Source organism: Heloderma suspectum, chromosome 3, assembly GCF_057233095.1.
Source record: "Heloderma suspectum isolate Gila_16-S chromosome 3, 16-S_ref, whole genome shotgun sequence".
In the NCBI taxonomy this organism is placed as follows: domain Eukaryota; kingdom Metazoa; phylum Chordata; class Lepidosauria; order Squamata; family Helodermatidae; genus Heloderma; species Heloderma suspectum.
The window spans coordinates 328,675,094-328,701,937 of NC_139460.1; the positions used below are offsets into that span (position 1 = coordinate 328,675,094).

The window sequence follows — 26,844 nt, forward strand, 5'->3', positions numbered from 1 at the left end:
AAAAGGATCTCTCCAAACTGGAAGAATGGGCATCTAAATGGCAAATGTGGTTCAGTGTAAGCAAGTGTAAAGTGATGCATGTTGGGGCAAAAAATCCCTACTTCACGTATAGCCTGATGGGATCTGAGCTAGTGGTGACTGACCAGGAAAGAGATCTTAGGGTTGTGGTAGACAGCTCATTGAAGATGCCAACCTAGTGTGCAGCCGTATAAAAAAGGCAAACTCCATGTTAGGCATAATTAGAAAAGGAATTGAGAATAAAACTGGCAACATACTGCCCCTATACAAATCTGTGGTGAAACCACAACTGGAATACTGTGGACAGTTCTGGTCACCACACCTAAAAAAAGATATCGTTGAGTTGGAAAAAATGCAGAAAAGGGCAACTAAAATGATCAAGGGGCTGGAGCATCTGCCCTACAAGAGAAGGTTACAACAGCTGGGATTGTTTAGCTTGGAAAAAAGCCGGGTAAGGGGAGACATGACAGAGGCCTACAAAATTATGCATGGTGTGGAGAATGTGGATACGGAGACATTCTTCTCCCTCTCTCAAAATACTAGAACCCAGGGTCATCCTATGAAGTTGATTGGCGGGAGATTCAGGACAGATCAAAGGAAGGACTTCTTCACACGGTGCATAGTTAAACTATGGAATTAGCTACCACAGGAAGTAGCGACGGCCACCAATTTGGATGGTTTTAAAAGGGGGCTGGACAAATTCCTGGAGGAAAAGGCTATTAATAGCTACTAGTCCTGATGGCTATGTGCTGTCTCCAGTACTAGAGGCAGTGAGCCTATGTGCACCAGTTGCTGGGAACATGGGTGGAAGGGTGCTGTTGTGCTCATGCCCTGCTTGTGGGTCCCTGGTCGACAGCTGGCTGGCCACTGTGTGAACAGAATGCTGGACTAGATGGACCCTTGGTCTGATCCAGCATGGCTCTTATGTTCTTGCAGTGTGGGTAAATCGATTATCTCCTCTCCACTGCAAATAAGCCACTATTGCCCATGATTGCTCTGAACGCTGCAGAGCCTCATGAATGAAAAGCTCTCTCCCACTCCACCCCAGTGACTTAACGGCATGCAAAAACTCACCACAACTATACCACACAGACTGCAAACCAAACAACAACACAAACATGAAGAATTCTCAAGGGCAAAAATGCTGGTACTCAGAGGCCTGGTTCGCATGACCACGGAGGGGAAATAAGCCATGGTGGCTTATTTCCCCTCCCCACACTGCATGGGGGGGATTACCATAATTATCTTTCAACAGCACAGCTTATCATGTCGTGCGAACCCAGCCAGGCTGGCTTATTGCCATGGGTAACAAGCCACCCAGAGCCCTCCAAGAGCCCGCAGGTCAGAGAGAGGGAAAAATGCAGGTTTTACATGACCCAGCAACTGCCTACTTGCAGGCAGCCCAAATTCAGCATTTGTTTACTAGCAACATGCTTTACATACTACCATGTTAGTGTTTGTAGGCTAAAAATGGGCAACAAATGGTAAGGAAACAGACCTGTCCTTTATGCCACATGTTCACCACTCACAGGTACACACACAGCGGGGAGAGGTGAGGGGAAGGCAGGTCATGTGTCACAGAACAGAACCATCCCAACTGACCAACCTGTGTGCACGGGCTTTAGAGACGAGTGTGAGATCCCCAGAGCAATGTGAGATCCCAGGCCAGCGAAAAGTATTTTGGTCGTTGACACAGAAAATCCAGTGACCAAAGAGACATGGGTAGAGGACAACTGAAAGAAAGCCTACATACCTGCCACTACATTTGTCCACGCTCACCCTTCATCACTTTTCCAGGTTATAGGTGGTTAGAGTGCTGGACTACGACTGGGGAGAGCCAGGTTCAAATCCCTACGCAGCCATGAACCCTGGTCCACTCATTCTCTCTCAACCTGACATACCTCACTGTCTTGTGAGCAGGGGAGAAGAACCAAATACACCCCCCTCAATGACTCTGAGGACAGGCAGAATAAAACTTAATGAATAAAAATAAAAGAAATCCCTCCCTCCCTGTGTTTTCTTCCCCACTGATGAATATAGATGGCAAACTCCTTAGAGCAACATCCTACCCAAGTCGTTTTCTTGCTGAAGGTCCTCCACAAAGTGCTATACATGGCAACAGCATTACAGCAACAACAAGGCAAACGGTGCTTGAGCACCTTCGCAAGCATCTGCTTCGTCGCAGCAAGAACTTCTGCAGCTCTCAGCCTGTGACCGGCTGCAGGCGTTGTGGGTGTATTTGCAGATGACCTGCAGTTTACTGGCGGACGTGACAAGGTGAGAATTACAGAACAGAAGGAAATCACATCACACATCCTGATCGTTAAATGCACTGGAGACCTGCAGGCAAAGGATTTTTCTGGTTTAGAGATACTGTGATGATATGTCATGTACTATTTCCAAATGGACACTGTTGCTTTGCTGGTGTGGACAATTATAAGCATAACTGATGTCTCCTATACAGTTTGGTTCCCATTCATTGATGGCTGGATCATGGGGAAATCCTCGTGCATGCTAAGTGGAGGGGGGGAATTGAGGCTGAATACACTTTGGAATGTGCAGATAGATAAAGACAGAGATACAGATATATAAAATACACATTCAATTTTGCAACTTTTTTTTGGGGGGGGGAAGAAACCCACAGGCACAGAAAATGATTGGAAAAGCAAGTGTATCAGCATGTCAGGGATCCCCTTATGACCTGGACCTCCTGAGCAACCCCTTAAGGATTTCTGGCCTCCTTAAGAGTCCTTCTTTTACCTTCCCCTTTCCAGTAATGTGGGGTTTAGGCTGTAGATGCGGGGTGACTGACACTCTAGACACAGGGTTTAACCAGAACAGTTTACTAGTAGATTTACAGCAAACAAATTGCAACTAAAGGTACTTAAACAATAGAGCTGAGTGATACAAAAGGCCTTAAAATAAAATAAAATTGCAAACACAAGTTCCTTCACCCTAGCTGTCCTTAGACTTTTTTAGGCTGCTTCTTCCTGCTCTCCCTTCATGCTCTGACCGCCTCTGCTCTTACTGGCTCCCTCGCTCTCTTCATATACCCTCCTCCCTCAAAACCGAAAGCACTGCTTCAAACCTGAAGAAATGAAACTTAAGTGGAGAAATGAAACTAACACTTCACTGGAGAAATAAAACTTCTCTCAGGGTTACCCTCTCCCAACAGAAAACTCCAGGCCCCTAAGCCTGACCATTTTTCCCTTTGGCTCTGTAGGCCTCAAACCTACACACCGCAACTTTCCATGGATCTCCTATGGAGAAAACCCTCAGGCATCTCGTGCAACTCTAGTCTAGTTAGGTCCATTTCTGAAATTAAAATGAACACCAGGGTCCTTTTGGCTTCAATGTTCGCTTAGCAACTCAGCTCACATTTTTCCATCTTACGAAGCTCCCATGCTTGTCTGGAGCATACAGCCAGGCCCTCCTATCCCAGATCTCTGTGAGGTCCACCTCTCTCCATAAGCATACTGTCCTTCCATTTCCCCTCATAGAACCTTGACATCAATATTCTGTTGCTAAGCCCCCCAACCCCAGAAGTTTGAATGTTGGTGAACATTCCACAACATCACAATGGTTCAGCCAAAAAGAGCTCACATGCAGGTGACAGTCAACTTTTCACCACCAGTGAAATGACATAAACCTTTCCTGGTTCATCAAAGCAGGAATGCAACAGCTGTGGCAGTAAAATATATATGCAATATGCAACCAAATGGGAAGCAACTGCTTTTGTGTGTGTAACAAATGTAGCACCCAGAGAAGAGAATTGTTTCTCAGCCTGCTGGCTCATGTGCTACTAGTATTTCATCTGCTAGAAGAGTGTTTCTAGAATGATTTATCTGGTCCAGATCCAGGTAAAAATGACTTGAATCATCACCCAGAACTTGGATCAGACTGGCACTTTGGGGGAAAAGCTGAGTTATCAGTTGCATCAAAACAATGACCCCAGGCTTGGCAGCAACTATCGCTCAGCTTTTGGAATGGCTGCCTGCTGTGTGTTTTTGTGTGTGAATACAAAACCACCGAAAGGTGCTCCCCGCGCAAACATGCGTGGTCAGCAATGCATGACCTGGCTGAAGACACAGCCACGAGTCAAGCAGACACCCCACAGGACTCTTGTTCATTTCCACTGAGCAGCTGCAACCGCAAAAATATTGCTCCCCAGAAGATGCCCAACTGCGAGGCAAAGCAAATGGGCCAGAGCCTCGGAGGTGAATAAGTGGGAGTGCTGCCTCTGCTGCTGTTCACATTGGTGTTGAGGGGCTAAGAGTCCTTCGCTGTTCCTGAAGCTGCGGTGTTTCAGACGGGGAAGACTCAGCCTCTGCCAGAGCCACACTGGAGTGGGGGAGGGAATAAGGAGACCCCTCATTTACTTGCATCTTAGCTCTGGTGGGCGAGTCAGAGGGCACTGGGACTTCTGCCCTAGATCATTTTAATATACACCCGTCTCTGTTAAAATTAGCTGCTGGCCAGGGCCTTATAGTACCCTCCCAGGTGCTGATGGGCCCAGATCAGTGGAGGCTGGGGGGGGGGGGCTTCAAGTACTTTATCTCTCTCTCTAAGTCCCAAGACTCAGGCCCCTCATGCAGGCTGAAGCTAAGCAGGGCAGACTCCGGCCCATGTTGGATATGAGACCGCAGGGGGATCCCCGTCAGCACACACCGCCTGGAGTTCCACGGAAGAAGGGCAGGAAATAACATTCCAGCAACCCACGATGGGCCACGTTGCGTCAGCAGAAGCTGTGTGGAAGTCAAGGAACAGATGAGTTGGGGAGCTGCAGCTGAGGGGTGGGGTGTGCTGGGAGAATTCCCAGGCTCAGATCCTGGCAGCTAGTGGGGAGCTTTTAGTGTAGAGATGTGGAACCTCTGGCCTGTGTCCAATGTGGCCCACAGAGGTTCAACATCCGGCCCCTGCAGCCTCTTTGGATTCCTCCAGGAGCGGGGCTTGGAGGGTTTGTTGTTGTTGTTCAATCGTTCAGTGGTGTCCGACCTTTCGTGACCCCATGGACCATAGCACGCCAGGCCTTCCTGTCCTGCGCTCTCTCCCGGAGTGTGCTCAAGTTCATATTCATTGCATTGGTGATGCTATCTAGCCATCTCATCCTCTGCCGTCCCCTTCTCCTTTTGCCTTCAGTCTTTCCCAGCATCAGGGTCTTTTCCAGGGAGTTTTCTCTTCGCATTAGGTAGCCAAAATATTTGAGCTTCAGCTTCAGTATCTGTCCTTCCAATGAGCACTCAGGGTTGATTTCCTTTAGGATTTACTGATTGGACCTCCTTGCAGTCCAGGGGACTCATAAGAGTCTTCTCCAGCACCACAGTTCGAAAGCATCAATTCTTCGGCGCTCAGCCTTCCTTATAGTCCAGCTCTCACAGCCATACATTACTACTGGGAAAACCATAGCTTTGATTAGACGGACCTTTGTCGGCAAGGTGATGTCTCTGCTTCTGACTATGCTGTCTTGGTTTGCCATAGCTTTCCTCCCAAGGAGCAAGCGTCTTTTAATTTCATGGCTACAGTCACCATCTGCGGTGATCTTGGAGCCCAAGAAAGTAAAATCTGTCACTGCTTCCATTTCTTCCCCTTCTCTATGCCAGGAAGTGATGGGGCCGAATGCCATGATCTTCGTTTTTTTAATGTTGAGTTTCAAACCAGCTTTTGCACTCTCCACTTTCACCCTCAACAAGAGGCTCTTTAGATCCTCTTCGCTTTCTGCCATTAGGGTGGTATCGTCTGCATATCGGAGGTTGTTGATAATTCTCCCAGCAATCTTAATTCCGACCTCTGATTCATCCAACCCAGCGTTTCTCATGATGTACTCTGCATAGAAGTTAAATAAGCAGGGTGACAATATGCAGCCTTGTCGTACTCCTTTCCCAATTTTGAACCACTCAGTTGTTCATGTCTGGTTCTTACTGTTGCTTCTTGACCCTCGTACAGGTTTCTCAGGAGACAGGTAAGGTGGTCTGGTACTCCCATCACTTTAAGAATTTCCCAGAGTTTGTTGTGATCCACACAATCAAAGGCTTTAGCGTAGTCAATGAAGCAGAAATAGACGTTTTTCTGGAATTCTCTTGCTTTCTCCATGATCCAGCGAACGTTGGCGATTTGATCTCTAGTTCCTCTGCCTCTTCGGAACCCAGCTTGTACTTCCGGTAGTTCTCGGTTCGCATACTGCTGAAGCCTAGCTTGTAGGATTTTGAGCATCACCTTGCTGGCATGTGAAATGAGCGCAATTGTGCGGTAGTTTGAACACTCTTTGGCGTTGCCCTTCTTTGGAATTGGAATGTAAACTGACCTTTTCCAGTCTTGCAGCCATTGTTGAGTGTTCCAAATTTGTTGGCATATTGAATGCAGCACTTTAACAGCATCATCTTTTAGGATTTTGAATAGCTCAGCTGGAATACTGTCATCTCCGCTAGCTTTGTTGTTAGTAATGCTTCCTAAGGCCCACTTGACTTCACTCTCGAGGATGTCCGGCTCAAGTTCAGTGACCGCACTATCATGGCTATCAGGGGCATTCAGATCTTTTCTGTATAGTTCTTCTGTGTATTCTTGCCACCTCTTCTTAATCTCATCTGCTTTCTTTGTCCTTTATCATGCCCGTCTTTGCACAAAACGTTCCCTTGAGATCTCCAATTTTCTTGAAGAGATCTCTAGTCTTCCCCATTCTGTTGTTTTCCTCGATTTCTTTGCATTGTTCGTTTAAGAAGGCCTTCTTGTCTCTCCTTGCTATTCTCTGGAACTCTGCATTCAGTTGGATAGATCTTCCCCTTTCTCCCTTGTTTTTCACTTCCCTTCTTTCCTCAGCTACTTGTAAAGCCTCATCAGACAGCCACTTGGCTTTCTTGCATTTCTTTTTCTTTGGGAAGGATTTCATTGCTGCCTCCTGAACAATGTTACGGACCTCTGTCCATAGTTCCTCAGGCACTCTGTCTATCAGGTCTAATCCCTGAAATCTATTCCTCACCTCCACTGTATATTCATAAGGGATATGATTGAGGTCATACCGGAATGATTTAGTGGTTTTCCCTACATTCTTCAATTTAAGCCGAAATTTTGCAACAAGAAGCTCATGATCTGAGCCACAGTCAGCTCCAGGTCTTGTTTTGACTGACTGTATAGAGCTTCTCCATCTTTGGCTGCAAAGGACATAATCAATCTGATTTCGATATTGTCCCCACTCGGCCATGGAAGCTCACTGGGTGACTTTGGGCCAGTCACACACTCTCAGCCCAACCCACCTCACAGGGTTGTTGTTGTGAGGATAAAATGGAGAGGAGGAGGATAATGTAAGCCGCCTTGGGTTCCTTAAAGATGAAAAAAGGTGGGGTATAAATGTAATAAAATAAATAAATAAATAAATAATCTCCATGTGTAGAGTCGCCTCTTGTGCTGTTGGAAAAGAGTGTTTGCTATGATCAGCGTGTTCTCTTGGCAAAACTCTATTAGCTTTTGTCCTGCTTCATTTTGTACACCAAGGCCATGCCTGCCTGTTATCCCAGTGATTTCTTGACTTCCTGCTTTAGCATTCCAATCCCCTATGATGAAGAGGACATCTTTTTTTGGTGTTAGTTCTAGAAGGTGTTGTAAGTCTTCATAGAACCGATCAACCTCAGCTTCTTCGGCATCAGTGGTTGGGGCATAGACTTGTATTACTGTGATGTTGAATGGTTTGCCTTGGATTTGTACTGAGATCATTCTATCGTTTTTGAGATTGTACCCCAGTACTGCTTTTCCCACCCTTTTGTTGACTATGAGTGCTACTCCATTTCTTCTCAGGGATTCTTGCCCACAATAGTAGATATGATGGTCACCTGAATTAAATTCGCCCATGCCTGTCCATTTTAGTTCGCTGATTCCCAAGATGTCGATGTTCAATCTTGCCATCTCATGTTTGACCACCTCCAGCTTACCTTGATTCATTGATCTGACATTCCAGGTTCCTAAACAATATTGTTCTTTACAGCATCGGATTTTCTTTTCACCACCAGACACATCCACAGCTGAGTGTCCTTTCGGCTTTGGCCCAGCCGCTTCACTCTTTCTGGCGCTACTTGGAAATACCCTCTGCTCTTCCCCAGTAGTATATTGGACACCTTCCGACCTGAGGGGCTCATCTTCCGGCGTCATCTCTTTTAGCCTTGTGATACGTTCCATGGGGTTTTCTTGGCAAAAATACTGGAGTGGGTTGCCATTTCCTTCTCCAGTGGACCACATTTTGTCAGAACTCTCTGCCATGACCTGTCCATCTTGGGTGGCCCTGCACGGCATAGCTTATGGCTTCACTGAGTTACGCAAGCCCCTTCGCCACAACAAGACAGCGATCCATGAAGGGGATTGGAGGGTTCCCCACTGTTATCTCTGATCAGAGGAAATAGCAGGGATCCCACTGCACGCCACTCCCCCTCCCAATTGGCAAGTTGTCCAATTTGGCAAGTCATCCTCTTGTCCCCATCCCACCCCCCACCCCATGCACTGAGAAAACAATTAAGGTAAGCACTGGATAGGACTTTGTCCACAGTACAGCTGTGTACCTTCTAAAGAGGGAGCAGGACAGCTCAGATTGGGTCCCAAAACAGATCAGGTTCTCGGGCTATTCCCTGCAACCCGCCCGGCCACAGGTCAGTCTGCAGGCAGGCACTGCAGGCTGTGGGGGCAGAGAAGCTGGCAAAGTGCAGCCAGTGTATCTGCTGAGCCTGCAAGCAGACGGCTTCCTGAAGGGGTTGCAGCCGAAAGCTCCGCCAGGCCAGGCAGCCACGGTCCCATCACAGGGCGGCCCTCAGTGGGGATGGCAGCTGCACAACGGCTCGGGCGCCTGAGCACCTTCATTTGCGCCCGTAAGCAACTAGGTGGCATGCCCAGCATCAACCACAGCCAAAGAAAACAGTGGTGCCTGCTTCCAAAGATGGCTCTCCCTGTGGCATCCTTAGTGCTGCCGGCTCCACGCTTTGCGCAAGGCCCCCTCCCTGGGCCGCCTCCCTCAGCGAGTCAACCTTCTCACCACCATGGCCACCAGCTGCACTTCCTCCTCCTCCACCTCGCCACCACTCGCTTGCTCGGCAGCGAGAAAGTCGGCAGGGGCGTGCGCAGCTCCTCCTTCTCGCCAGCACTGCTGTCTGGGCCAGAGCGAGAGGCAGGGGAACAAGTAGGTTGCAACGGTGAAGAGAGGGATCGACTCCAGGGGGCTCTGGTCACTGGGCCCCTGCTGGGGTGTGGGCCCTGGCAGGTGCCTGACCATGCCCACCCTTGATGCTGGCCCTGTGGATCCCGCAGCCTTTCCAGGGTCATGAGCCCTTAAACCTGCGTGTCATGCTTCAGGACAGGGGGCTGAGCTGGGCGCTGGCGCATACTCCAGGCCAGTTCTGTGAATTTTCAGCTCTCCCTTTCACCTTCTCTCGCGCATGCGCCTTTTTTCTCACAGAGAGACATGGGGGAAATTGCACAGGCAATTCTACAGAACTGCTTGCTAATAAGTCAACCTGTTCCCACCCTCCCAGTGCGCTGGCTAATGAGTGCAAAAGCCCCCGCATGATTGACAAGCACTTGCTTTTTTGTTTTTTTATTAGTTAACTTAAGTGCATCGTGTCTGTCTGGCTTCAGGGTTTTACTGTTCACATTGACAAGGATGTGCTGCGCACACAGACCCCGGGTGGCGCACCATGAGCCCCCCCCCGCTAGCACAACATTGCTGGCACTCTGCCTGGCTTTACCGAGGGAACCCGAGCCCCACCAAAGTGGGTACCAGCACTGCATGGCGCTCTGCAGGATGCTGCTCTACACCCTAGAGTTTGAGCAAGATCTGTCACAGACCCTATGACAGAATGTGCAGGAAACACTCTGAATCAGCACAGCTGAGCCCTCTCCTTCCCCCGCCCCACCCAAAGCACTCCCCACAGCTACACCCACAAATATTTCAGGAGAACCAACTTGGAACTGGACTGGCTGCAGAAGCCCAACACATGGCAATGGCCAACACTACCAGCCTTCCTGCGATCTGCAAAAACTGGTTTGCTCCAAGTGGGATGGCAGGACAGACCTCATCGAGACAATCCTCTTGCGTGGCGCGCCTCACTTGAAGTAACGTCAGGCACAGCAGAATGGTCAAGTGCATGAGCCTGGAAGACCCACAGGTAGCATCAACCTCTGCAGCCCCCCACTCACCCGCACCTGCTGTTTAAGATGAGTAATACTGGCCTAACTCACAAGCCAGTTCTAAGGATTACTAATGTAAAGCACTTGAAGCACGGGGGTTGGACTCGATGGCCTTGTAGGCCCCTTCCAACCCTACTATTCTATGATTCTAAGTCCCTGGAATCCCTGGCCCTGGCTATATACATGCTAGCCTTCTTGTCGCTGTTAACATGAATACATATCACCACAGCGATAGGAGAGATGCAGCTGTCTGAATCCCACTCACAGCAGTGGGATGCTGGCAGGGTTCACATGCAGATTGGTGGACCATTCCCCTGAAAGAATCACATTGGTGCCTGAAAGTTTTGTTGTCCTGGGATCACTCACTGAATTCACCGCTTCAACTATGGTGGAGATACTTTAGCAATGGCCTCTTAGTTATCCAGCAACACATCGTACCATGAGGGGTTATTTCATAGGCACCCCTCTTAGAGCCGCAAGTTTCTCACACCCCCTCCCAGGCAACAACGGCTACACTACCGGGCCGAGAGCGCACCAGCAGGAAAAGACTGCTGCAACATCTACGCCCATCCCTGGGCATCCGCTGCCTTACATATGCATCTCCCACCCTCCCCGAAAACAAAGCAGCCCCCACCCCCGCCAAAAGTCGCCCACTGCCGCACTAAAGTGCTCTTTGGCTGAGCCACAAATGGTGTGGAAAACCTCGCTCTGCACTGCCATGTTCTGCACTGCCGTTTGCTCGTCCTCTGCCCCAAAATGCAACGCGGGATGCACAAAGCTGTCTATTAAAAATTCAAGCCTGAAAGATGCTGATTAAAGGGAGAGGGCTCCTCGGGCCTTTCAAGGGCTTTCAGAAGCTTCTGAAGTCCAATCTTCCTCCCACCTCTCCAGACCTGCAGATGGGGCCTGCTGAGGAGGGGCTGAGCTGACTGACAACCCTGTAACTTCTCAAACGCTCCAAGGCCAAGATCCTTCCCCCACTGAAGCTGAAAGGCCAGCGCCATGAGAAGAGAAGCTACAGGAGGAGGGCTGTCTTCCGCTAAAGAAAGTGGGAGATAGGGAGAGGTCTCAGGAACATGTAAAACGCCAAGGAAGGGAGTGTGTCTCAAAGGATCACATTCAATACAAATAAACAGACTCTGGGTCGGATCCAGATTTATGCTGGACCAACTGTGCTGGCGGAAGTGGATTCCCTTCCCATGGCAGCTGTTCCAGCCCCCTGAAAATGCGACAGAGGGTCAGGAGACCCTGCTGAATGGGTGAGCTGCCATGTGTGAAGGTGGGGAGGGGATCCCCAAAAATCAGGCAGAGGGACCTCCCGCGAGCAGAGCCCTTTCTCTCGCAGATGGTCTGTTCCTCTTGCAGGAAGCAGATCTCGGATCCAACCCTCTGTGCGTAAGAACGCAAGGACAGCTGGTGTTGGTTTTCCTGAGGACTATACTGTCCTCAGGACTGCAGTCCGGGGCAGAAGTGTATTCTGATGATCAGCATCACCCATCCCAGGCACAGAAGATCAGCCGAACTCTGATTGACCGACAAAGGTGAGAGCAAGGAGCCTGCAGCGGTGCTGCACTTGCACCCAGCTCTGTGCCCTTTCAAACTCCCTCAACATCTCCCTCTCGGGCTGGGACAGCCAGCATTACTGCCTAGCCGGCTCTGCACCGGCTCCTTCCCAAGGCACAATGTCGCAAGCCAAACTGTTCAAGAACGTCCATCCCAGCAACCAACCAACAGCATGGCAAGCTAGAGCAGGATGCTCTGCGCTTCCTTAAACATGTGCATTTTGGGACAGTAGCTTCCATGGACTTCACTGGGTGGCCACTGGCAACCCAATAAAAATCTTGTGATCACATGAAGCGGCCTTACATTGATCCAGTTCATCGGTTCATTCTCTGGTCCATCTAGGCCAGCCATGGACACTCAGACTAGCAGCTGCTCTCCAAAGCCTCCGGTTTGGTCCCTTTCCCAGCCTTGCCACCAAAGAGCCTTTTAATTGAAGATGCCAAGATTTGAACCCGGGACCTTCTGCATGCAAAGCAGTGCTCTGCCACTGAGCTGCAGTCTTTCAGCCTCACTTCCCCATCTGCAAAATGGGAACAGCAGGTTACCTTCCAGGATGGTGTTAATCAACAGGGCTCATCAAAGCACTTTGCAAATTAAAAATTCCAGGAAGCCACAAATAATAATACTTTTTGCAGTTGATAATAAGGCTGAGAAATGTTTTACACAAACACACATACACAACTGCCACACTAAACAATTGTGGACGCAGCCGGAGAGAACTGCCACCTTCTCTTCAAAAGCCTTTTGTTTTGCAAAGTCTCTTCTTGGCTTCCTACACTTTCTGCCTTGGTTTAAGACCAACCTTGCTGCACAAACACAACCGGCAGTTCCTCAGGTTGGCAGTGTTTGGTGGGGACAACAAAGCATTAAGAAGCGTGATCCAAGAGATTCACCCCCCACATCCTCTGTGGCATTGCAAGGGATCATGGGTCCCGCTTGGATCGCGCTGAGCTGCCCCTAGGATCGCCCAAATAGCTGGGGCTCATCTTGCTCATCGCTTTGACCAAGGCCAGCCCTTTTAATCTTTCCTCTCGTTCTCCTGGACTGGGAGCGCGAGGCCTTCTGGGCAGGGCATGTGTGTGCATGTGTGTGCATGTGTGCACCACACGACACCTAGCACACATTGCCAGCAAGTAACAAATAAGTGGCTGATGCAGCATTAACTCTGGCTGACAGGGACCTTTACAGGTAATAAGTGTCTGATTCATGCTTGCTCCCCTCCCACTGCTTATCCACAGAGCTCTGTGGCAACATCCAAAGGCCCCCTGACCAGCACCAAGCAGTAGTTTAGCGGCAGGGAGTGAAACTGCATCTGTCAGCAGAGTCCCGCCTAATTTTGTCTGCCTGTTAAGCCTGCCTGGCTGCGCTATTAAAAAGGCCACACTAAACAATGGTGCATGGTCCCAGACTTCAAGGAAACCCAAGAAACAGCAGAGCATATACAGAGCCCAGTGTAGCCCAGAGAGTTATGCATTCACTGCAGCTGACCTGCTGGCCCACACCACACGGCAGGTGCAGCTGGGGGTGGATCCAGCGCTCAGTCCGCCACCTTCTTAATGGACCCTGGATGTATTGATGTCCTTGTCACAACAAAGAGAATTAAGAGCCTGCTACCAAAAAAAGTCAATCTTTATCTACAGCAGGGTGGGGTGGATAAAATGCTAACTGCGAGCAATCGCTGCCAGGAATCCTTCCTGGTCATGTTGTTGTTTTAACAATTAAGAAGAAAAACCCCAGTTTGGCCATCTTATTTCCCAGAGATCTGCAGAGGAACAGCTGATCATGAGGGAAGCACACACCACTGCCACAAGGGCGCGGGGAACAGAAAAGGCCCAGCAGCTCCAGAAGGAAATGCACCACTATGCATGTTCCCCAGAAGAGAAAGGGAAGGCTGCATGGACCAATGTGGGCCAGGCATGCAAGCGCCAAGTGCTCACGTGTCCCCACCTGCCTGCTGGGGGCACCACCGAGTCATGTGTGTGCAGCGGTGCCACAAGCAGAACATCGGAGTGCCGCCGAAGGAGCCCATGCAGGTAAGAACTACAGATGGCTTCAGGAAGGGAGCCAGGCTATGTGCTACAGAAAACACCTATACAGCCAGGGTCACTGGCCAGGGGGAGGAGGCGCAGTCTTCCTCAATCAAGCAGGATGCTGAGCTAGATGGGGCTTGGTGTGATCCAGAAAGGCGATCCACGTGTCCCTACGCAGGGCACAATATCTATGCAACACATGCTGTCTTCCTCACTCGCCAAACACAAAAGCCCAGAAGGAGGTGTCTCCTTCCAAGCTGAAACTCTGTCCGCACCAGGCAAAAGCTCGGGAGAGCGAAAACATCGTCCCCACGCCGCCGCGGCTCCCGCTTTTGCCTGTGGCGGATGGATGATGGCTTACTGGAGAGAAGCGACTGCCTCTAAGACTGCATGCCAGCCAGCCATCCCGTAGAAAGTGTGTGTGCCAGACCAGGGGGAGGAAGCGCTGTAGTGAGCAAAGGCCAACCTGCTGGCAAGAGAGTCTAGCTGAGGCCTCTTGCACTGCAGGGAAGTGCAAGGAGCACTCCAGGGGAAGCAAGCGGTACCTCTGCAATGACGGACCTAGGGGAGCATGCAGAAGCGACAGGTCCACAGATTTTTTTACAGCGCAGGAGCACGGATTTCCTGTAAAATGTGAAAGACAGATGCATGTACGCTAATAGGTGGGGAACGGATGCTCACACCCCACATACACTGTGGCCGCACGCTGCCTGACCGCTACATAACAATAACGTATTATTACGTGCCTATTACAGCTGGTGCTACCCCTGTGAAGGAGCTTCCTGACTCTAGATCCGGATCCAGCACAAGTGAAACTTCACATACAGACGCTTTGCTGACTCTTAACAAGATTCATTTTCAAGAGTGAATTGAGCACCAGACTCTGCTCTAGCCAACCCTCTGCTTGCTCACTGCTCCACCAGAACGATACTTGCAACAAGAGCCCTCCCCCTCGACTTTCTGGTCATCTCCTTTGCCTGGATGGGTTTCCACCTGGACCACTTAACAGAGCAGAGGCCTGGATGGTGCTGTGACAGGCAACAAAGCGAAGCCTCAGCACCTACAGTCCCAGGAAGGTCTCCTGGGAAACCTTGCCTGGCTGACCTGAAAGGGAGTACCAACCCATTCAGGCTCTTGCAGGAGAAATGCCCAGAGGATGCTGGCACAGCAAAAACCCTACTGTGAGGAGAGGCATAAAGTCAGCTGCATTAGCTAGCACCGCTCTGGGGTTCAATATATCTAAGAACCAGAGAACTGGCTGTCTGGCTCCAGGCAGCTTCTCTATAAATTTTTTATTATTTTATTTATTTACAACATTTGTATACCTCTCCCCATCTAAAACAGATCCCAGAGCAGTGAACATAAGAGGTGCAATAGTAAAAAAGATAAAGGATTAAAACGCCATATTACAATTATTAAAATAGAATGCCAATAAAAACTGTGGCTGGTCATTTAAGGAAGACTTCCTGGAACAGAACTGTTTTCAGGAAGCACCAGATGCAACACAGGGTTGGCGCCTGCCTGACCTCCAGGGGCAGGGAGTTCCAAAGACAGGGGGCCACCACACTGCAGGCTCCTCTCCAGATGGACTCCAGTCAGGCCCTAGGTCCACGTGGAACTACCAGGAGCAGGCCCTCCGATGACCTCTGTGACTGGGCAGGCTGGCAAGGGAGAGGCCCTCTCAGGTATCCTGGTCCCAAGTTGTTTAGAGCTTTGTGCACTAGTAGCAAAGCCTTAAACCTGGCCCAATGGCGAATGCGCAGCCAGTGCCGTTCCCTCAGCAGCGGAGTTGCCTGCTGAAAAGGGGCCGCTCCCGACAACAGCTGAGCTGCTGCGTTCTGCACTAGCTGCAGCTTCCGGAGCAGCCTCAAGGGCAGCCCCACATAGACTGCATTGCAGTAATCCAGGCTTGAGGTTACTAGCACCTGGACCACTGTGGCCAAGCTGTCCCTGTCCTGGAGGGGCCGTAGCTGGCGAACCAGCCGAAGCTGGTAAAAGGTATACATCTGAAATCTGGAGTGTAAAAGACAATTGGTCTGAGTGGAAATGGGGGGGGGGAGTAGGGAGAAGCTCCTAGAGCCAGTCCAATTGGCTAGCCACCCTGTGATAACTGTTTCAGACACCACAAAGCTGCCATCATGTGGCAAGAGTGCAGGCTTAACCCAGGAATGTGATTGGGATGCTCAGCCCCAGGCCAGAAAATGCCTCTGAGCATGCGCTGAGTAACCACCCTCTTGCCCTTCCCCCTCCTCCCTTCAGTACACCTGAGATCAAGGAAGCGATGCACGCTGATGCCCTCGCCCCTCTTTTCTCTTAGAAATAGGGGTGAGGGAAGGAGGTCAAGAGGGATTTCAACACAGGTTGAAATCAATACTGCTAGACATGGAAATCCCCAAGAACAGAATGGCGCATACACAGGGTGGGAGATTCATGAGAACACCCTGAGCCGCACTCCCTTCCAGGCAAAGGCAGAGCTCAATCGCTGAGTGCCTGCTAGGCATGCAAAATGTCCCTGGTTCAACCTCCTCCATCGCCAGTTACTTTCACAGGTAGCAAGATTTGGGGAGAGACCCCTCCTCAAGATCCAGGGAGTCATTGTGCCTCAGAGCACACAACGTGACCTCCTACATTATGGATCACCTCAAGACGGCTTCCTAAGGATCCGTTTCCCCACCATCAACCCAAAACACTTGACCCAAATCCCTGTAGTCATGAGCATGATGGTTCCAAGAAGATGGATTTTGCTCCCCTCAAAGCATATTTGGACAGGGAGTAAATATTCCTATATGTACTGGAGAATGCAAGCCTAGAGCCAGCAGTGGGGGGCAGCTCTTACTGGGAATCACCTGAATCCAGAATAAAAGGGTGTTACGTGGTCCAGTTAATTTGGCAAATGTTGTGCAAAGGCACCAAAAGAATGGCAAAGAAGCGGTGCATGGTTCCTCCCAAACTTTCAAAATACGTAGGGGGAGGGGGTGGTTGTGTGAACTGGGCATTCTGATCCTTGATGTGATGACAAGAACAGAAGTAGGGGCGGCAATTATTCTGGATTAATCAACGTGTACTAAAGAGCTATGAATGGACAGAAACCATCATCGGCATTCTAACCTATCAATCCATGGAGCCCTTTTAAGACTGCAGTGGGCTACATCCAACATCACGCGAGCGACTTCCCCTGCTTTCCTCCCCCAGCACCCACAACACATACCCAAATCTGCTCTAGAGGGTCCTGCAACACCCTGGAGCAGACCTGGGGGGTGCACAAAGGGAGCTACTGGGGGAAGGGGGAGCCCATTCTGCCAGCACGGCCCGTTCTGCTGGCGGAAAGACTCCACTTTCCAGCGTGTTTTACATTACCAGTTTCTCGGAACTGTGTCAGGACGGAGAAGCCTTGGGTACTAAATATATCAGTGTTACAGACAGCAACCAGCCTTGCCCAAGGCCACCCAGTGATTCAGTGGCAAGTTGGACATTGATCCTGGAGAACTCAGTTGCTGCTTACTTCTTCCCCCAATTGGGAAATCCCTAACCATTCAACTGACTCATAGTGGTGACAGAGGTGTGATATGCTGCACAGGTTTACTCCTGAGTAACCTGCAGCTGGCTGGAGCACACGTAACCACAAAGACATGGGGCTTGGAATGAATGACGTCTTCCCCATGCCGCCCAACAGATCCGTTCATTGCTAACAGGAGAGGTTTTGGTGCCTGAGCAATTAGCACCTGATCGACTGGCCGGGAAGCCCCACCTTAACGCGTTTCAGATGTACTGGGGAGGAGGAAGGGGAAGCATTTTCATGTGTCCCAGAAGCACTGCAATTGTTTTGCATCCATGGAATTGTGTATGCTGGAGTTCTGATGCTGAAGATAGATTCCGGAGCCAAAATCATCGGTGGCGTCACACATTCCCCAGGGGTTCGCCACTGAGTGGACATCCAACATGGAACCACAACAAACCTCAGATCCCTCATGAGTGTACTTGTGCAACACACATATAGAAACATTTCTGTTGCATTCAGTTGTATGACTTTTGAGCCCACCCTTGGAACCTCATGGATGTTCAGTGAATGCATATCATGTGAGAAGCAGCCCTGTGCCTGGGAACAGGCGACAGATCTTGGAGTTGAACTCCGGTCCAAGCGCAACACTATGTGGTATCCACAGACATCCCTGACCCCCCTGAAGGAAGTGCTGAGGATGGCTGTGCTCCTGCCTGGGGCAGCTCTACGGTCATGGGAAAGCATTCCGCTCATATTCAGGAGAACTCTTGCCATCTTTTATGCCTCAGATGCTCCAAGGCCACCTCCTGGCACTGAAAATCAGCTCCCCAAAACCACAGCCTCTGACTTGAAAAACCTGCCTCCTAAATCCAGACTGGGGGTCGGGGGTGTGGTGCAGTTCCTTAGTGGCACTCTGCACATGCTCAGGGACACTTTCTTCTTTATAACAGCCTATGTTGCGGTATTACAAGGACCCAGCATCTCGGGGCGGGGGGGGGGGTGAATCAACAGGAATTAGCTACATGGAACCTCCATGTTCAGGGGAAAAATACTCTGAATGCTAGTTGGCGGGGTGGGGGGACGGGAGAAGGCTCTTGTCCCGTTCAAGCCCAGTTTATGAGCATACCGGAGGCCTTTGGCTGAGCCCTGTTGGAAACTGGGCTAGATGGATGCACCTTGGTGTGCGCCAGCCACAGGACTCTTCTCACCATCCGCAGAAGCTACTGATTAGACCAATTCATATGGAGGAAGAGACCCGGTCCAGCTGCGGCTCTCATCCCCAATGGATAAATAGAACCTCCAGGCTCAGAGACACGCCACCCCTGATTTTTCGAGGCAGAGGCGGCAAAGAGCGGGGTGTTGCCTCCTTGCCCCCCCCCCCGCCCCTTGGCCACCGCGAGGAGTAGGAAGATGAACTAGAGGGCCCCACCCTGGACTGGTCCGGGTCTCTTCCAACGTTATCGTGACATCACGCCCGCGGGAAATCACTCTGCGCGCGCCCAGGCCCCGGCACGGCCCCGGCGCCCCGGCAGCAGCGGGCAGCGCGAGCCCCGCCGGGACCCCCGCCCGCGACTGACCTGGTCTCCGCCGGACGTGCCTCTTCCTGCCGCTGCAGAAGCGCACCTTGCTGAAGACGCCCAGCACGTGCCTCTCGCAGAGGGAGCGGCCGTCCTTGCTGGGGCTGGAGCGGCGCTTGGAGGCGGACACGCGGTCGCTGTTGGACTCGCGGGCCTGGCGCTTCTGCCGGATCAGCGAGCTGGCGATGGCCGCGGCCATGGCCGGACGGGAGGCGGCAGCCGTCACAGGCCGCCGCTAGCCATCGTCGCCCCTCGACGGCCCCCCATGGGCGCAGCAGGCGGCGGAAGCGCCGAGCCGGACTGGGGAGGCGCCAGGCAGCCCCCGGCTCCCCCCAGCCCAGAGGCTGGGGGGAAAGGCGCCTCTGCCCCCTGTGGATCCGACGGGAGGAGCGGCGCAGGTGGCCGGGCGGAGGCCCGGCGCTCCGATGACCCTCGCGAGGTCGGCGCTCGCCCCGTCCCGCGCCAAGCTCCGCGACAGCGGCTGCCTCCGGGGCGGGGCGTTTCTGCGCGAAGGCCGGGCGGCCGCAGTCCAGGGGGCTCCTCACGGCGACCCCGCAGGGGCCGGGCGGGACCGAAATGTCGCCGGGCGGGGAGGCGGCTCTCCGGGGCCCTGCCTCACGCTCCCCCCGCGGGCCCCAGGGCTCGGCGGCGCATCACCAGGAGGGGGCCCGCTCCGACGGGGCGGCGGCGGCCTCCGGGCGCGCCGGCGGCCTCCCACTCTCGCGACTGAGGCCTCCGCCGGCGGCGGGGCCAGGTCGGGGCGGCATCGCCGAGCTGCTGGGCCGGGGAGGCGCCCGCAAAGCCCCCCGCATCGCCCTCCGGACCGCTCCCGGGCGCGCGGCGAGGCCCGTCCCAGCGCCCCGCTCGTCGCCGGCCGCTCGGCAGGCGAAGCGTGTCTTCGCGCTTGTGGCGGGGCGGGCGGGGCGGGCTGTCTCACATGCCCGCCCCCTCCGCCGCCGCCTCTTCCCCGCCCGCCGTCGGCGCCGCTGCTGCCCGCTGGCCCCCGCCCCACAGCGGCAGCCACATCGTCCCGCGCCGGCTCAGCTCCTCCGAGCCATCGCAGCGGCCGGGCGGCGGAGCCCTCGCCGCCGCGCCCCGGCGGCCGCCCTCGCCGGCGCTCGCGCCACTCGTGGGCCGCCCGGGGGGCGCCAAGCCGCCGCCGCCGCCCTCGCTCCCATCCCCGCGGACCGGCGCGGGCGGCGGGGCGGGCGCTGGGGCCCCGACCCGCTGGAGGCGGCTGGCCAGGGGTGGGCGGCGCGGGGAGAATGGCAGGGCAGCCTCCCCCGGGCCCCCGCCAGCCGGCGCCTCGCCTCCCTCCCCGCTTCTACGCAATCCTACGTGACCGAGGTGTGGATGAGAGGCTCGCCCGGGCGGCGAGAGGAAGAGCGCGAGCGAGCGGGAGCCCGCTGCGGGGGCAGGCCGACTCGACGGCTCGCCGGGGCACAGCAGGAGGCGGGCTGGCTTTCGGCCCCAGGACCTCCTTCCCGAAGCTCTCGGAACCCGGGGGGGGGGAGGAACCGAGCCCTTCTCTGAGCATGTGCAGAACGCCCGTCGCTCGCACCAGAGCCAGCCCCTCAGATCACGGAGCAAGGGGCAGGGACGCCGGCCAGCGGGGAGCCCCGCTAGAGCACAGCGGATTTGGCCGCTGGGAGCCAAACAGCTGCCATCCTTGCTAGGCCTGAAAGACCAGTGCCTGTGCGCGCGCGCACCCGTTGTGTCAAAAGCAGGAATTGGGGGGGGGGGTGTAGTATTAAGATTCACAGGGGGGACAAAAGGGACGCCCTCCACGCCCGCTGTTCAAGCCCAACAGCCATGTTCCTAAAATGAACATTCAAATTAACCCAGACCACAAGTTGAACTTTGCAAACAAAAAAGGCTTAGAGGAAGACCGTTGTGTCACTCCTGGGGTGAGGGTGGGGTGGGGGAGAGCCATAAGGGCAAACACATTCACACAACATCAGAAATTCCCCAGTGGAGCTGGCTTGCAGGCAGCAGGATCCCCTTGAAGAAATGGTGAAAGTGCTCTGCCCAAAGAAGTCGGCAAACCTGACTTTGATTCAAAAGCAAGAGGGCTTGATCCAGATCAGGGCCAGGGAATCTTTTTCCTATGAAGGGCCCTTGATTCACAGGTAATGCCATTTGGGGCAGGCAGCTGTTGGTGGGCGGAGCCAGGTCCAAAAGTGGGCAGAGAATGCAACACTGCATCGCTCTTTCACGCTCTGTGCCACCTCATCCTTTATCTCTCTCACACACACATGAAGTGGAAGAGGAAGCAATTCCAGAGGGGTGGTCCAGAGAGTGAAAGTGGGTCTGCAGCTGCTGGATGGTGCTGGGGGTTGCAGGTTCCCTGTCTGGGTGATTCACCTGGGACTCGTCCAGTGCTAGGATTCTATGGTTCTTACAGAAAGTCTGGGCACTTGATTGTTGTTGTTATATTCATGTGTATGTGACCTTACTGAGTACAGCAAGCAACATAAGCAGAGAGAAGGAGATGCGTGTCCCTGCCCTGAGGAACTTGCAATCTAACTTGAAGCTGTGGAGGAGACAACGGAGAGGAAGGAAGGAAGGAAGGAGAAGGCCAGTCATGAGAGATGAACATGAATGAACGCCATGACATGCACTGCTCACCCGCGTATGACATCAAAGATGAGTGTTCTAGCATCTTCTGCAACGTTGCAGAAGATGCTGGGTCACATGTATGCAGTATATAGCTGCATGAGGTGGCAAAATATCATTGACCAGCCATGCCTGGAACCTCATGGTGGAACTCTTCCATATTTGCATGATCTTACACCCTGCTGCTCGATTAGGAAATTCTATAATCAAATGCCTCCAAGAGAATTCTGGAATTAAAAATGGGATTCCAATGCCTAATACCACCCAGTATGGTCTTTTCACCCAAGAGTAATTAAAATGTCTTATCTCTGAGGTTTGCCAGATGAGAGACACTTGTACCGGCCCATTAGAAATAGATCATTAGTATCCTTTTACTGTTTAGAAAGGAATCCAGATAAGAATGTTAAATTTAGGTTTACAACTTTCACTTAGTAGAGTATCGTAAAGTTATTAGGTCAGATGGGCCACCAGATAAGTGACCAAGAGGCTTCACTGGAGACCATAAATATATAAGGAAAAACAAGCTCACAAGACAGGATGATGTCAAAGAAATATGTTTGTGTCAAAAACATCTGTAACATGCCAAAGGAAGCTAAAATGTTTAGATAAGTATGTTGGTATGCATATTAATCTCGATAAGAAACTTCAAAATTTAATAATCTTATTTAGACATATGAAGATTTAGAGTAGAAAGGTTATCTTTGGAATTCTTGGATAAGAAATATAAACCACAGTAAAACAATAGTTTGGACATATTTTATAGCATCCAAAAATATATATAAAGGACACTCAGAACATGCAACAAGGGAAGCCATCCTTTAGAATCAGCTTTCCTTAACGTGTTGCCTGTAGAATCAACCTGGTGAGCTTGATATTATCACTGAGAACTGGCAAATGTACTTGACTCTGCTTAGAAGCCTTGTTGAAAATGAAGTTAGATGTTTCACATGTTTGAATTTATGCATGCATAAGCTCTTGCATTTAGTACTGTTACGCTAGTACTTTGTCTTAAAAAGACAAATCTTGTCTGAGAGAGTGTTTCTTAAGAACTAGAATTCTGTATTACCCATATCAGAGTGAAGTACTGAACTGGATCTAGGTGGTATCTGGTTGTAAGAGAAATCTGACTGTGTACACATTAGATGGGTGGTCAGTGGTTGCCAGCATACTGACAATATAGTTTGAGAGAATCTCTGAACCAGGGCATATACCACAGAACCTAACCAGCTGTCTAGGACCAGCTACCAGAGACCAAAAGCCCCATCAAACCATCTCTCAAACCGGAATATTGCTCTGTGCTTCCCAAGCGGTAGGAAGTTGCAGGGGTAAAACTGCAGGCTTTTGTTTCCTTTGGATGAGAGATATAAGACATCTTTGCTGTATTTGCTTTACTTACAAATAGATAAGCAGAGCATATGGAAGGCAAAGACACTCCTAGAAAAACGCCACACATATTCCCGGGGAGTAATATGTCTGCAGCCCCTTCCCCCACACCCATATGCTCTGCTTGTACATTTGTAAATAAAATACAGCAAGTGTTACCAAAACACAAAATACATCTTTAGTGTTGTTCCCCAAGATCTGATGGGTCCCATCCCAAAAGCTAGAGAGGGCTCCCCAACTACTAGTAGACTATCATGAACTCCCAACACCATTGATCATGCTGGATGGACTATTAGCCATTGATCACCATAGCGTAGGGATGTTCAGCCAGCATCCCAAATGCCATATTATTTCCATGTTTCTTTGTTGGCTGTACCAGCTCAGCATGCATTAGAGCCCTGTCTCTCCGTTTCCACCACAGCACTGAGGATCAGCCAAGACCATCACCTTGATCACAGCAGTTGCACACCAATGGAAGCAGCCCTGGTGAATGCTGCCAACAACTCCCCTGGAGATCCACCAAAGGCTGAACCTGGTAAGATTTTCCATGGGCAAGCTTCTAATAGCCAGGGTTAAACAGATATGGGTTACACCTAATTTATTTTTGGAATTATATTTCCATGCAGGGAAAACATAATATGTAAAGTGGTCCTGAGAGTCATGGGCAGGAAAAAAATAGGGAGGAAATTACAAGTGAATTCTGTACTTTATATTCAGAAGAACCTGGGTTCAGTCCCTGGCATTGCCTGTTAAACGGACAGAACTGGCAAAAATGTCTTTCTTCTGAGGCCATGGGAAGTGGCTGCCTGTGAGAATAGACTGTGCTGGTCCAAAGGCCTGACACTATAACGCAGCACCATAAGAACACAAGAAGAGCCCTGCTGGATCAGGCCAAGGGTCCATCTAGTCCAGCATTCTGTTCTCACAGTGGCTAACGAGTTGTCAACCAGGAACCCACAAACAGGGCATGAGCACAACAGCACCCTCTCACCCATGTTCCCCAGCAACCGGTGTACATAGACTCACTGCCTCTGGTACTGGAGGTAGCACATAGCCATCAGGACTAGTAGCCATTAATAGCCTTTTCCTCCAGGAATTTGTCCAGCCACCTTTTAAAGCCAGATTGGTGGCCATCACTACAGGTTGAGGTAGCGAATTCCATACTTTAACTATGCGCTGTGTGAAGAAGTCCTTCCTTTGATCTGTCCTGAATCTCCCGCTAATCAGCTTCATAGGATGCCCCGGGTTCTAGTATTTGGAGAGTGGGAGAAAAATGTCTCCCTCTCCACATTCTCCACACCATGTATAATCCCAGCTGTTGTGATCTTCTCTCACAGGGGAGATGCTCCACCCCTTGATCATTTTAGTGACCCTTTTCTGCAGCTTTTCCAGCTCTAGAGTATCTTTTTTTTAGGTGTGGTGACCAGAACTGTACACAGTATTCCAAGTGTGGCAGCACCATCGATTTGTATCGGGGCAGCATGATGTTGGCAGTTTTATTCTCAATTCCTTTTCCAATTATGCCTAACATGGAGTTTGCCTTTTGTTTAAATGAGCACCATGTGCGCATTTAAACAGGCAGCATGAAGAAGTTGCTGATGCCGACGGGCGCGTCTGTAGGACAGGTTGCAGGGAGAGGGGAGGAGACCTGTGGGCTTTGGACAGGACAGTTTAGTTTGGCTGTTACTCTCACTTGTTCTCTCCTAACAACAGCCAAGTTTGTATCAGATTTCAGTATCCTAATTGATAAAAGCAGCTTTGGCGTCACTTACTGCTTTTTTTTCTCCACCGGGTTACGTTGCCTGATAACAAATAATGCAGCCTGTGCCACAAAAGGATAGAGCAGTGTGAGGAATTGGAGGAGGAGGGTGGGGAGTAGAAGAGGAGGGCGAAAGAAAACCCACAGCCCAGAGGGAGCAGAGGAATGCTCGCGCCATGGAGATGGATGCAACTGAACCTCCCGTGGCCCTCTGTGCCACAGAGGAGGCTCATGCCCCTCCCAGTCGAAGCCAAGCTGCAGAGACAAAGTGTTCTGCGGAAAATCCTGCTGCAGAGCGAACTGCTCTGGACGACTCGAGGAAGTAAGTCAAGTTACGTGCTGGCTACAGAGGGAAGTAGAGAGAATATGGCTTCTTATCAGCTTGTCATGGTGAGAGAGAAACAAAACCCAGTGCAAAGTAGAGAAAGCATATTTTGGGCATGAACAGAAGTCATCCGTTTCAAGACCAGGGGTGGGGGGAGATAACCGCCCAGCTACCCCCAGCATGCAGTCCATGGCAATGGCAATTCCTGCTCACCCAGAAGAGGAAAGAGGAGCACAAATCCTTTGGCGTGGGGAGGGGAGAGGGGCGAGGAGGCCCCCACAGGCGACACATGAGGTCTGTTCAATGTGTCGGCTTGTTTTAAAGTTATCATATCCTGCCTTTCTGCAGTATATAATGGGGGTCCGAGGTGACCTACAGTCCGTATAGTTTTAAAAACAGTAACAGCAAAGGAGAAGAAAACAGCAACCAGCAGATAAAACAACTACATGGAAAGTGCTTCTGTGAATGAAATCGCAAGACGTGCAACGTGTCGGTTGCTGCATGTTCACATGCCGTCTACATGCTGGCTTCAGGCTGTTCCCTCTGCCTTGTGTGTAGAAGGTGTGTGCCACAGGATCAGTGGGCTCAAGCGGCCTTTCCTAAACTGATCCAGTATGCTTTCCCTTTGCATTCACCCCTTGAAGCAATTGCTAGGATATGAATCACTGTGAACTTGGTTTTGCCATTCCCATGTTTGCAGCTCAGATGCAAGAACTGCACTCACTAGCAATTTGATCCACTTTTAAAATACTTCTACTAGCTAACGTCATGGAGAAGTGTGTGACATGTGGACCAGGACCGGGACGCACACACCCAGCTCAGCGTTCCCCCAGTCTGGTGCCCTGCAGATGTGCTGGAATGCAACTCCCATCATGCTCAGCCATGGCCCTGCTCTTCTAGCCTTTTGGAATTAAATCTCCATTTTAAAATGCAAGGTGCTTCCTTGTGGTTATTGGAGTAGTAGCGCTTTTCTGCCAATCTGAAGGTCTCCATATCAAGACTATCGCTGGCTGCTGGGGATGACCCCAGTTCGACATTGCCTGTGCATGGGGGAGCAGAAGGGGGCAGGCACAGAGTCTCCCAATCACGGGTACGGAGCTATCCTACAGCTGCGCTAAGCACTGCAAGCCTGGGGGAGGTTTAAAATTCAACATCGCTTTAAAAATAAATGGCCACAGCTGTGAATGAATAAAGCAGGCTTCCCCCTCCACCCCATAAAGGCTGGCAATCCTCCCCCTCCCCCTGGCGTTTCCCCATCCAACCCACAGCTCTTTGGTTCAGGGAGAACCGCGCCATTGAGGGGGAAACCTGGAGTTTAACCAGCTCTTGTTAGAACTGCTCAAAGGCGCTTGGTCTTCCACATTGTCAAGGATGCTTATTAAGCAGAAACAAGACGGATGCTTTATGTTTTATTAATACTTTATCCTCTACAAGACAGCCCCTTTCTGCATGTAGCCAAATAATTAAAATTCATCTTGTTTCTGCACTCCTGGGTTTGCAGGCGTGGGCGGAAGAATTCGGAGAGAGGCCCGGGAAGCCCGGAAATGGCAGCATTTTAACTCCCTCCCAGACATTGAGTTTCCTCAGTCTTTGGGCTGGATTGACAGGGTGGGTTGTGGTTGTGGTAGGGACTGTGCGCTGCTCAGCAAGGAGCATCACCATTTGGGAGATACCAAGAGGGTCAAATGAGAAATTGCTCCTGGGTTTGGGGTTCCCACGTGTGAAAAATAGAAGGAAGGTACTTTAGGCTCTTCACTCCAGTTTGGTAGCCCCAACCACCCTGAGCACCTATTCTGAAAGGAAAAAAATGTTGAAAAATAATACATGTAGCTGGGGCAGGCTGGGAGTTGTGGAACTGTTTTCTGTCTAAACATGCAAGGATTGCACCCTTATATTCATTCGGAATGCATGACCAG

General features: G+C 51.3%; 1 protein-coding gene across 2 annotated transcripts in view; it reads right to left on the bottom strand.

Annotated features, from left to right (window-relative positions):
* FGF12 (fibroblast growth factor 12) overlaps positions 1-26,844 on the bottom strand; it is a 336,785-nt gene that overhangs the window by 119,213 nt on the left and 190,728 nt on the right. Inside the window, exon 1 of one of the 2 annotated variants that reach the window (XM_084847821.1) lies at positions 18,846-19,753. The exons of the other annotated variant lie outside the window; for it this stretch is intronic. Coding sequence (XP_084703947.1) covers positions 18,846-19,044 — 199 coding nt within the window. The 5' untranslated portion in view covers positions 19,045-19,753. Of the gene's footprint in view, positions 1-18,845; positions 19,754-26,844 lie in introns of those variants that run through there. 2 annotated transcript variants of the gene reach the window in all.